This window comes from Callospermophilus lateralis, chromosome 4, assembly GCF_048772815.1.
Source record: "Callospermophilus lateralis isolate mCalLat2 chromosome 4, mCalLat2.hap1, whole genome shotgun sequence".
Classification (NCBI taxonomy): Eukaryota; Metazoa; Chordata; class Mammalia; order Rodentia; family Sciuridae; genus Callospermophilus; species Callospermophilus lateralis.
The window spans coordinates 148,950,247-148,962,531 of NC_135308.1; the positions used below are offsets into that span (position 1 = coordinate 148,950,247).

A 12,285-nucleotide genomic window follows, 5' to 3' on the forward strand; every position below is an offset into this window, starting at 1 on the left:
CCTCCCCGAGCCCGAGATCAAAGGGAAAAGCTCCTGGGGGGCAGAGTTGGAGCCCAGGGGGACAGAGGTGGAGCCCAGGGGGACCCGCAGCGACCGGCGAGGCCCCCTGGATCGCCCGCGCGCTACGCACCGAAGAAAACGGGGAAGCGACCTGAAGGGAGCTGGTCTCTGCTGCGGGCTGCAGCGGAGCGCGTGCCTCTGCTTCCGGGTCGAAGGGCGAGCGCAGCGATTGGTTCCCGAGCCCTCCCGCGATATTTGAAATGTAACCCCAGCTACTTGAGCAGCGGTCAATCTGTAGTCGTGAGGGGCCTTACCTCCCTGAGATTTGCACCTCTTCTCCGCGCTAAGTGAGTCTCGCTTTCTCCTTGCCCGCCATTCCTACTTTGCGTGACGATTCAAAATGCGGCTTCTCTGGGCTTTTCGGTGACAGCACAGTGCTAAGTGACCATCTGGGGTTTTGTGTAGTTGCTTTCTCTAAAGACTATTGGGTCAGCAGGCATTGGACAGAGTTCACCGTATTTTGTGCTGGAGCTGAAAGATCCCGAGGGATCCTGCAGATTGGGAGATTGAGGTTAAGATTGAGGCTTGCTTAAAGTCCATTAGAAAGGCAGGAAATCAGGATTCTAGTTCTGCGATGTAGACGGACTCCAATTCCACAATTCCCCTCTTCCTTTGTTATTATTTGCACCCAAGGAACATTTAGGACCTGCCTTCTGATAATAACAGCATCAACTGCCATTTTTATTTAGTACCTACTAAATGCTCAGCATTAAGTGGGTTGTATAATTTTTTCATTAATGCCTAATCATTTTATTAGGTAGAAATTATCTTACCCTTTCTGCAGATGCTCATAAAAGATTTTAAATACCCAAAAGCGTAGAACTAAGCAATAAAGGGTCTGGGTGTGAATTCTGCTGTATCTGAATCCAAAGTATATTTCTATCAACCATCTCACTTTGCCTCCCAGTGAGAATTTTCTGTTTCATATATATATATGCACCTTGGAGCAGAGTTTTTAAAAACAAGTGTTTATTACTAAGGCCACATTCTAAGGCTCTTTTTGTACAGTGTAGCCTGCAAAGTGCTTGCACATTTAGTCTCTCATTGACTCCTCACAACTGGCTGGAAGATAAGTTGAAAAATTAGGTTTTCAGTGTTCTGATACCTCTACTGGGCAGCCAGGTGTAAAGCTTATTAACTAGGTTCACACAGCCACTGGAAGAGCTACTAGAAGAACAGGAACTAGATCAGAGGTTGGCAAACCATTTGCACTTCCTGTTCTTGTACAGTTGGCTTCTGAACTAAGAGTGGACTTTACATGTTTAAATAGTTGGGAGAAAAAAAATGAAGAATATTTTGTGACATGTGCAAATTATATGAAAACACAAATTTCAGTGTCCATAAATAAAATTTTATTGGATCACAGCAATGCTCATCTGTTTATATTTTGTCCACGACTATTTTTATAATGTAAGGTAAAGTAGTTATGACACAGATGATATGGCCTGCATGTCTCAAATGTTTGTTTACTATTTGTTCTCTCCAAAAAATTTGCTGACCCCTAGATGAGGCTCTTGGTTGGTGTTCTGTCACCATTAGTGTTTCCCCCCCTTCTTCTTATCCTTCTTCTCTCTTTTGGTGTTTTGGAACTGAGAATTTAGCCCAGTGGTGCTTCCAGCTCTTATCCTTATTTTGCTAAACTTGTGGAGGCTGGCCTTGAACTTGCAATCCTTCTACCTTAGCCTCAGGAGTTTCTGGGATTGCAGGTGTATACCACTGTGCCCGATGTAATGTTGTTTCAACTTTTAACTCAAAATAACCTACAGCCAGGCAGGGTGGCACATGCCTATCATCCCAGCAGTTCCAGAGGCTGAGGCAGGAAGATTGCAAGCTCAAGGACTGGAAATGGAGCTCAGTGGTAAAGTTCCCCTGGTTTCAATCCCCAGTACCAAAAACAAAAACAAGCAAAAATGACTTAGAATCTCATAATGTGTGATAATAGGTTATGTGCTTTTTTATGTGCCAGGCACTGTTCCAAAAGCTTTGTGTGTATTTATGTCGTTTTCTCATTACTCTCACAAAACCCTACACATAGAAACTATTTTTACTTTCAGTACAAGGAAACTAAGGCAGGACAAGTGATATAAGTTAGCCAAGATCCCATAACTAGTAAGTAGGTAGAGCCAGGATTCAGAATGATCTAATTCTAGATGAGTTTTCACTTACAGGAATCTCAACTCATAGTATCTTTAAAAAAAGTACCAGTAAGGAATCTGCTGAAATTTTATTTCAAGTAAACTGATAATATCACTGGTGCTGATGCTTTACTTACTTCTTCATGTTCTTCTTTTTAAGAGATGGAGGTGATATTTTGAAGAGAAATATAACTTAGCTATGTATGGTCTGCTACCTGTGTTTTTAAATTGTATCACAGATTATGTCTGTAATTTAAATTATTATTTTGCAAATGGCATATGCCCTGTGTCTTCATTGTTCAAACCTTAGGTACCTAGTAAACATCTGGGATTCTGTTTATGCTTCATAAGAACAAAAGGATAACAGAAGAGTCAGTAAATAGGATGTGTATGGAAAATACCACATGTGAAGAATGTGTTGGAGACTTGGGTAGTTAAAAGAAAATGGGAAAAAAACTTAGCAGGCATATTTGTAAACTCAGAGAAAAGAATTGGCTGCCTTGTGTATATAAAACATTGGCACAACATCAGATTATTTTGAAGGGCTTTTGTCAGCATGAGAAGAAGTTATGAAGTATAGTGATTTAAGAGTCCAGCTTATAGACTTAGAAATCTATCTATCTATCTATCTATCTATCTATCTATCTATATCTATATCTATATATATATATTTTTATGCCTGTTTGGCCATTTACTAGCTGAATGACATGTGCATTATTTTCTTCAGTTGTGAAATGAGGATAATAATAGGCTTTATCTTGATATGGTACTTTTAGGAGTAGAGTGAGGTAATCAATATTAAGCTTTTGAAAAGTTATCTGACATCACATAATTCCTAAATGTTAGCTTTTTCATTGGTTGTCTATTGCTGTTGCAACAAACCACCTCAAAATTTGTGACTGTAAAATAACAATCTTTTTTTTTAATGGTTCTGTAGGTCAACAGTTTGGTACTGTACTCAGCTAGGTCATTCTCCTGCTGGTCTTACCTGGGATCACTCATGTTGCTGACATTCATCTGGCAGGTTGACTGGGGCTAGGTAGTGTAAGGTCACCTCCCTCATTCACCTGTGAGTTGGTATAAGTCTCACGTGGAGTGCTGTGGTTCTCTGTCATGTGTCCATTTCAGGAGGCTAGCATGAACTTTTTAATACAGCAGTCTCAGGGCAGCAATATAGTGAGAGTTGAAGCTTCAAGGCCTTGTGTTGGGAGGTCCCCAAGACCCAGAATGGATGATTTGTTGGGAGGATTCAAAGTACTCAGCATATAGTCATAGTCATGGATATAATGTATTACAGCAAAAGGATACAAAACAACAGTGCAAAGGAAAAAGGAATATGGGGCAAAGTCCAGAGAGACCAGGTATAAGCTTCTAAAGGTCCTCTTCTCGTAGAGTCACACAGGAATCAACCAGAAACAGACTGTGACAACACACAGTCTACTGGGGAAGACTTATTAGAGACTTAGTGCCAGGGTTTTTTTTTGTTGTTGTTGTTGTTATTGTTTTGTTTTTTAATTGGGGTCTGAGCACATAGGTGTGCTCTGTCTGGCATTTACCAAAATTCCAGACTCAGAAGGAGACCAAATGTTCAGCATAAACTATATTATTTGTACAAATAGTTTAGCACAGTGAACTACTTTTATTGGAAACCCTCCTGAAATCTAAGTTCCCAGAATCTAGCTGCAAATGTTAGCAGTCATTCTTTCTTTTTTTTTTTTAAAGAGAGAGAGAGAGAATTTTTTAATATTTATTTTTCAGTTTTTGGTGGACACAACATCTTTATTTTATTTTTATGTGGTGATGAGGATCGAATCCAGCACTGCGCGTATGCCAGGCGAGCACGCTACCGCTTGAGCCACATCCCCAGCCCTAGCAGTCATTCTTGATGCATTAACTCTTCTGTACCTCCTAAGGCCTTGTCTTCAAATTCACATATGTCATTCTCATCACATGCTATTGGTAAAATTAAGTCACAAGACTGGACCAGATTGAAAAAATAGACCACCACTTTTGGAACAATACAGAGATGGGAGGAAAATCGGCTTTTTCCCTCCCTTAAACTACCATCTATCTCAAAATAAATATTTTAAAAATACAGCTTTAATTAGTTATGTCTGCATCTTTAATTATAAGTTTGCAGAATTCATGTTTTTTTTGTGAATTTTCAGAATTGAAGGTTGAATTTTGTTATTTCAAAAGATTTGGCTTAAGAAAACTAAAGTAGAGGAAAATATGCTTGAGCAGAAATTGTATTATTCTGTTTTCCTGAATTTAATTAACAATAATCTTGGTAAATATGAAATAATCTCTCATTTACTATTTTCCCCTCCTCTAACTGTGCCTGCTTACACATGTTAAATGTTAATTTCCAATTAAAATAAGGTACTTTAACATTGTATTCTGTCCTACTTTAAGGGAATGGCTGTGCTTAATCAGAAGTCTGTCTTGGACATGATTAAAGCATTTAGAAGAAACTGGCACGTTCTTTGTGATTCTGAAAGAACTACTCTGTGTGGCGCAGACTCCATGCTCTTGGCATTGCAGCTTTCCATGGCAGAGAACAATAAACAGGTTAGTAAACTATATTTAGGTTTACTCTTCTATTTTTTTCTAAATAAAATTAAGGCCTTTTAGTTGCTGCCCATTTTCTTAAAAAAATACATATATACACATATTTTAATCATAGACACAATACTCTATTTACTTTTATATGATGCTGAGGATAGATAGAACCCAGTGTTTCACATGTGCTAGGCAAGTGCTCTACCACTGAGCTACATCCCCAGCCCAGTTGCTGCCTGTCTGAATAAACTTAAGCTTATGTCCATCAATTTCTCTGCAACGTTGCTCCTTTTATTATGGTATCATACATTAAAAATGCTGCTGCATATCTGTGTCAAAATACTTCAATTGCTTTTGAAATGATTTGTTTCAAAATTGAGACCTTCGTATGTACAATTTAACATAGGTCAAGCACATTTAATATTTCATGGGATGTCTTAAGATAAACATGCAACTATTATGATTATTATGGTTAAATTTATTCCTGTTTAATAAGTGTTCCTTGATTCCCTAAAAGAAGTTCTAGATGACACACATACTTTTTATTTAAACCTAATTATAGTTTCAAACTCTGTGGTATGGATTAATTATTCCAAAAACAGATTGTGAAGACCAATAATTTGTGAAGACTTTCAAACAATACTAACCTTTTGTGCTCTAATCCTGGAAATTCAGATTATCCTAATCTGCATTGAAGTGCTGGAAAACTGCCTTTTAAAATCTCCCTTAAATGATTTTTTTATAGACAGCTTGGGCCAAGCTGTCTTGGGCCAAGGTGTTCATAGGCGAGAAGGAATAATGTAGGCTAGAGCAGTTAAGGAAAGACTTCTTGATTTTAGGTAGATTTTGGAGAAAGGAGGTAAGGTTGTAGAGGAAGGACATATTTCATAGCATAATAATTTTTAATAATGAAATAAACTAGAAATAATCTAAATGTACATTGTTTGTAGGTTCTTTTTATGTAGATTTGTAAACCACTAATGGAATGCTATGCAATCATTAAAAAGCTTGGTTAGATGTACATTTATTGGGTTGGAAAAATATATATATATTGCTAATAAAACAGGTAGCATGGAGTTATAGTTAAGAATAAAGGCTCTGGGAGTCAGTTTTGGTTCACAGTCCATTTTAGCCTTTTGATAGGCCTTAAGCATATCTCAAATAAAAAAAAATTAAAAAATTTTTTTTTTAGTTGTTGATGGACCTTTATTTTACTTATTTTTTATGTGGTGCTGAGGATTGAACTCAGTGCCTCACACATGCTAGGCAAGCGCTCTACCACTGTGCTACAACTCTAGCCCTTAAAAATTTTTTAATAGACAAAAATCATATATATTTATCCTGAATAATATTTTGTTTTAAAAGATATATACATTATGAAATGATTAAATAGAGCCAATTAACATACATATTACCACACAGGCTTATCATTTTTGTGATAACACTTAAAATCTGTTATTTTATTAATTTTCAGAGATACAAAGTATTCTTAGTAAGCATGTTATAAAGTTGATCTCTTAGGCTTATTCTTCCTATCTAACTGAAATTTTGTATCCTTTGACCAATATCTCCCTAATTCAGTTCCCATCTGGCTCTGACTAATTCTCCTTCTACTCTCTACTTCTAAAAGTTCAAGTTTGTTACATTCCATAAATAAGTGAATCTTTGCAGAATTTGTCTTTCAGTGCCTAGTTTACTTCATTAGGATAGTATCCTCCAGATTCGACCTGTTGTCACAAATGACAGAAATTCCATCTTTTGAAAGACTGATGGTATTTTATTGTGAATATATACCAAATTTTCTTTTTCTATTCATCCATTGATGGACATTTAAGTTGATTTCATACTTTAGCTATTGTGGGTAATGCTTCAAAGGAACACAAGAGTACAGTTATCTGTTTTACAAACTGAATTCAGCTCAGTTCCTTTGGATACACACCCAGTAAAGGGATTGCTAGATCATATGTTAGTTCTAATTTTAATACTTTGAGGAACCTCCATACTTTTTCCATAATGACAGTACTAATTTACACTTCGAGCAACAGAGCCTTAGGGTTCCCCTTTGTCTACATATCTCAAACACTTTTTATATTTCATCTTTTTAATAGTAGCCATTCTGATAGTGTGAGGTGATACCTCATTATGGGTTTAATTTGCAATTCTCTAATAATTTACTCATTCTGAGCATATTTTGATTTTTCTTGGACATTTGTATATCTTCTTTTGAAAGATGTCTATTCAAATTCTTTAATTATTTTTAATGCAATTATGTTGTATAATATTGAATTGTTTTAGTTCCTTATGTGTTTTAGATATTAACTCATTATTAATGTTTGTTTTGCAAACATTTTCTTTCATTCTGCTTTTTTTTTTAACTCTGTTGTTATATTATCCCTGCAGATGTTTTTTAGTTTAAAGTAGTCTCATTTGCCTATTTTTGCTTTTGTTGCCTGTATATTTAGGTTCTTACAAAAAAAGTTATTGCCCACATCAGGTGATGGAGCTTTTCCCTGTGTTTTTTTTCTAGTTGTTTTACATTTCAGGTCTTACATGTAAATCTTCAATCCATTTTGAGTTGATTTTTTAAAATGATCTGAGATGAAGGTCTGTTTTCAGCCTTCTGCATGTGAATATTTAATTTTCCCAACACTGTTTATTCATTATTTCCCTGTCATGTGTTCTTGGCATCATTGCTGAAAGGCAATTGACTATAAATGTGTGGATTTATTTCTGGGTGCTTGCTCTATTCTCTTGCATTATCATGTATCTGTTTTTAAACCAATACCATATTGTTTTGATTACTATACCTTTGTAGTATATTTTGAAATTAGATATTATGATGCCTCTAGCTTTGTTCTTTTTGCTTAAGATTGCTTTGGCTATTCAGAGTCTTTTATAGTTATATATATACATTTTAATATTTTCTCTGTTTTTGTGAAAAATGCCATTAGAATTTGATAGGGATTGCATTGAATGTGTAGGTCAATTTGGGTAGTATGCACATTTTTAACAATATTCTAATTCATGGACATGGGCTTATTTTCCATTTATTTCTGTCTTCAGTTTCTTTCATCAACATTTTATAGTTTCAATGAACAGATATTTAATAAATTAACTTCTAAGTATATTCATTATTTTTGTAGCTATTTTCTTTATTTTTGGATAGTGCACTGTTAGTATAGAAACATTACAGATTTTTGTACATTTTTTTTTTGTTTTATATTCATCCACCTTACTGAATTCATTTATTAATTCTGACAATTTTTTTGTGGAGTCTTCAGGGTTTTCTGTATATTAGATTATGTCATCTCCAAACAGAGATAATTTAACATTTTCCTTTGTAATTTGAATGCTTTTTATTTTTCTCTTGCCAAATGGCTCCAGCTGGGATTTATAGTTCCACAATGAATACAAGTAGTGCAAATGAGCATCCTTATCTTATTTCTGATCTTAGAAGGAGAGATACTTTTTCATGATTGAGTATGATGTTAACTGTGGGGTTGTTTATATATGATCTTAAATGTGTTCAGATATGTTCTTCTAGACTTAATTTATTCAGAGTTTTTATCATGACAGGCTGTTTTATTTTGTCAAATGATTTTTTTTTAAATCTTGAGATGACCATATCATTTTTGTCTTTCATTCTGTTAATGAGGTGTATCATGTTTATAGATTTGCATGTGTTGAAACATCCTTACATCATTCAGATAAATACCACTTGTCCATGGCGAATGATCCTTTTAATGTGCTGTTGAATTTGGTTTATTAGTATTTGGTTGAGTTTTTTGCATCTATTGTTTATCAGGAAGATATTTGCCTGCAGTTTTCTTTTCTCATTATATCTCTTTCTGGCTTTCATATCAGGACTCTTAATGTGCATTTGGAAGTATTCCTCTTATTTAATTTTTTGGAAAAGTTTTTAAGTACCCACGGAACATTATCCAGGATAGTTCATGTGTTAGGCTACAAATAGTCTTAATAAATCTAAGATTGAAACATCAAGTATGTTTTCTGATCACAATGGTATAAAACTAGAAATCAATAATAGAATTTTGGAAAATTCACAAACCATTGGAATGAAAAAATAAACTGAACAACCACAGGGTCAAAGAAATTACAAGGGAAGTTTTAAAATATCTTCCAACAAACAAAAATGGAAACATAACAAAAAAATTCTGGGAAGGAGCCAAAGTAGTTCTAAGTGGGAAGTTTATACCAATAAATATTTACATCAAAAAAGAAGATATCTCAAATAGACAGCCTAATGTACCTCAAATAACTAGACAATGAAGAACAAACTGAGCCCAAAGTTAGCAAAAGGAAGGAAATAATAAAGAATAGAGCAGAAATACTTGAGATAAAGACTAGAAAAAAACAACAGAAAAGATCATTGAAACTTAGCTTTTTAAAAAGATAAAATCAACATTTAGCTAGACTAAGAATAAAAGAAATCATAAATGAAAGAGGAGACCTTACAAGTGATAACACAGATGTATAAATGATCATTCCAAGCCCTGAACAGACTAATATGAACAATATACAACTGTGTAACCTAGAAGAAATACTCAGATGCCTTGATATATGCTGAATCATGATGAAATAGAAAATCTGAACAGACCAAATGACATGAAGATTGAATCCTGTAATAAAAAGCCTCCCATTAAAGAAAGGCCCCAAACCTGATGGCTTCACTGTGAATACTCCCAAACATTGAAAGAACTAATTTCAACCCTACTCCATCTCTTCCAGAATACTGTAGAAGACATACTTCCAAACTTACTTTATGAGACTAGGACTTTTCTTAAATTTTCTGTTCATATCATTGGCTTATGACACCATCAAGTTGGTTTATCTTTGTATTGTTTGAAAGATTCTGTACATATTTTATATACTTTCCTTGTTTTATACTTTGTTCATGTTTTGTGGAGGCAAAATTTTACCTCTGCCCTTCTGGAGTTTTTCCACTGGACCTAAGAATTAAATTGGCAGAAGACAGATCAATAGGGTAAGTGCACACAGATTTATTTAATACAAGTCTTAATGTGACATGGGAGTCTTCATAAGGAAATGAAAACCCAAAAGAAAGTTGAAGTTGAACATTTATGTGTGGAATTTGACAGAGACTAATAAAATGAAAATGTGACATGGCAAAGAGATTGAGCCAGGTAGTTAATTGGATAGAGAAGAGACTAGGAAGGTGAGGTTATTTAAAGAGACCTCTTGGCCTCAACTTCCTGTGCTTGATGTAAGAATGTTACTTTCCTTCTGGAATAGAGAGGACTTTTTAACATGGTAATTTAATCTGCTGTAAGAAACATTGGGAAGTTGAGAGTGGTCTTCTTGCATCTGTTCTTTATTAGTGCTTTTAGCTGAAATTTTCAATATTCCAGAGCAGCATAATTTATAGTGGCATATCTTTATTCCCTGAGTAGCTTCCAGTGGCCTTCATTTAATCTACATGAATTTTATGCATTTCACCAGCATTTATATTGGAAATCTGTTGGTTCTTAGTCTGGTATGATCAAGTGCTCCTTTGTTGCTCCATTACCATCTCCACATCAATTCCTAAAACTAGTGCACTTCATTTGTTTCCTTAAATTGTCTTCCCATTCATATTCTTATTCTTAATAGTAGATACTATTGTTCACTGGTCACTGAAAGAGACACCCATCACTCAAGGGTTATCTCAGAGTTCCTTTCCTTTGTTGCCCATTGCAACCCATATCCAAGCTTTGCCAATTTGACTCCCAATTTAAAATTAAAGTGTCTGTCTTTAATAATCTGAAGAAATGACACCAAGGTAAGTAAGAGATTCTGAAGATATTATATCAATAGAACTGTATAGAAGGGGTTAAACCTTGGTGGCCATTTACTAGAAAATAGAGACATTAAGTGATGAAGTATCAGTATTATATATGATTGAAGGCTGTTTTTCTGGAATCAGAACATATTCAAATCCTCTCATTTTAAAAGGATGAACATATTTTATCAACAAGCTAAGTAAAATATACTCTAAAGACGTTTAGATGTCATAATAAAAATCTTGATAATATTGAAATATTCAACCAAAGACAGTTTTTATTCAGGGCGTATGTATGTAAGCAGTAGTTCAGTGTCTTTTTCTGCTTGCTAATTTGCTGCTTGCCAATTCACTTAATTCACTGTGAAAGTTCAGATTCAGGTGGGGAAGAGGAGAGGTGAGTCGTGACTGAACTTTTCACAGTTCACAATTGTGTGTGCAGTGGTGTTGTTTTGCAGTTCAGTTTTATTTAGCTCTATGGACACATCAGCGCAGGCACCCTCAACTGTGCTCAGACTTCCAAGCACTCAACAGTATAAAGCAACACACATGCCCCTACATAATACCATATGGTAATAGTAGGGTGGAGTGGGTTTTATATATATATCCTTTACCTATATGTTTCATCCTTTGAATTCTTTTTACTTAAGATCTCTTAAGTTTGAAAGCATGAGTCCTATAATGTAGTCCTTATAACTGAATTTTATTACAACTAAACTCTTGAATACCTAGTAGAATTGTTAGTCTGTCATGTCATGTTTGTTTTATTAACTACTTAAATGGAAGAAAAAGTATGTTACAATAATCTTTGGGTTTTATATTTTTCACATTCTTTTTGAGGGGGAATTTTTTTGGCTTGACTCATGACTCCAAAAGCTTTATATTGCTAAAAAGGTAACCTATAGATTCATTGAGGAATGAATTTATATAACTTCATTAGTTGGCAAATAGTATTGTGGTCTTTTCTTTCTTTGGAAATGATTTCGTAGTTTGAATCTGTCTGGCAATTACGTTATATAGAATATTTTTCACCTTATATGCTCTTACTAAGAAGGTTTCAAATGTTTCATTTTGTGAAATAGACAAAGGTATCAGTTTTATTACTTCATGGAAAGCAATCTCAGCATGTGTGGTAGACTGGTCACATTTGAAAATGACGTAATGGTGACCCAAGAAACGAGAAGAAAGAGGTTTTATAATTTTATTGCATTTATGTACCAATAATTATTTTACATAGAGTAGGAAAAGAGAAAGGAAATTGACATTTTTTATTCTACCATTTATCAGGTATTATTTCATTTGTACAGTCTCATTTTTTAACCAAGGAAACTGGTCACACTATGGTTTAATGCTCTTTACTAGCAAGCAAGGTCAATAACCAAGGTCATACAATTAATTAGTGCTCTTTAGTAGACCTGCTATCTTTCATACTAAGAACAAAAGTTTCATAATTCAAAAATGTAAATTTTATTTACAATTTTGAATTATTATAAAGTAACTGATATAATATATAATCAGAGTACGAGTGCTCTGAAAAATGTGTAACTCTTGCTTTGCTCATTTGATTCTTATGAAATACAATTCTTAGGTCCATCAGAGAATTAAAGAATTGAACATTTTGAACTTCCTTCATATATTAGCCAGCTGGCGTGTTCTCCTACCAAAACATTTTCTGATTTGACCACAGACTCTCTCAATCAGTTGTTACTGGTTTGAATAATAGAATAT

The 12,285-nt window shown here is 34.5% G+C and overlaps 2 protein-coding genes across 2 annotated transcripts in view; one reads left to right on the top strand and one right to left on the bottom strand.

Moving 5' to 3' along the window:
* The window catches only part of Nup37 (nucleoporin 37), a 37,170-nt gene extending 36,980 nt beyond the window's left edge, over positions 1 to 190 (bottom strand). Inside the window, exon 1 of the mRNA XM_076853237.2 lies at positions 131 to 190. The gene's annotated coding sequence lies outside the window, so the exon portion shown is untranslated. The remainder of the gene's footprint in view (positions 1 to 130) is intronic.
* Positions 191 to 301: 111 nt separating this feature from the next.
* Parpbp (PARP1 binding protein) overlaps positions 302 to 12,285 on the top strand; it is a 50,163-nt gene continuing 38,179 nt past the window's right edge. The window contains exons 1-2 of the mRNA XM_076853238.2: positions 302 to 347; positions 4,611 to 4,766. Coding sequence (XP_076709353.2) covers positions 4,614 to 4,766 — 153 coding nt within the window. The 5' untranslated portion in view covers positions 302 to 347; positions 4,611 to 4,613. The remainder of the gene's footprint in view (positions 348 to 4,610; positions 4,767 to 12,285) is intronic.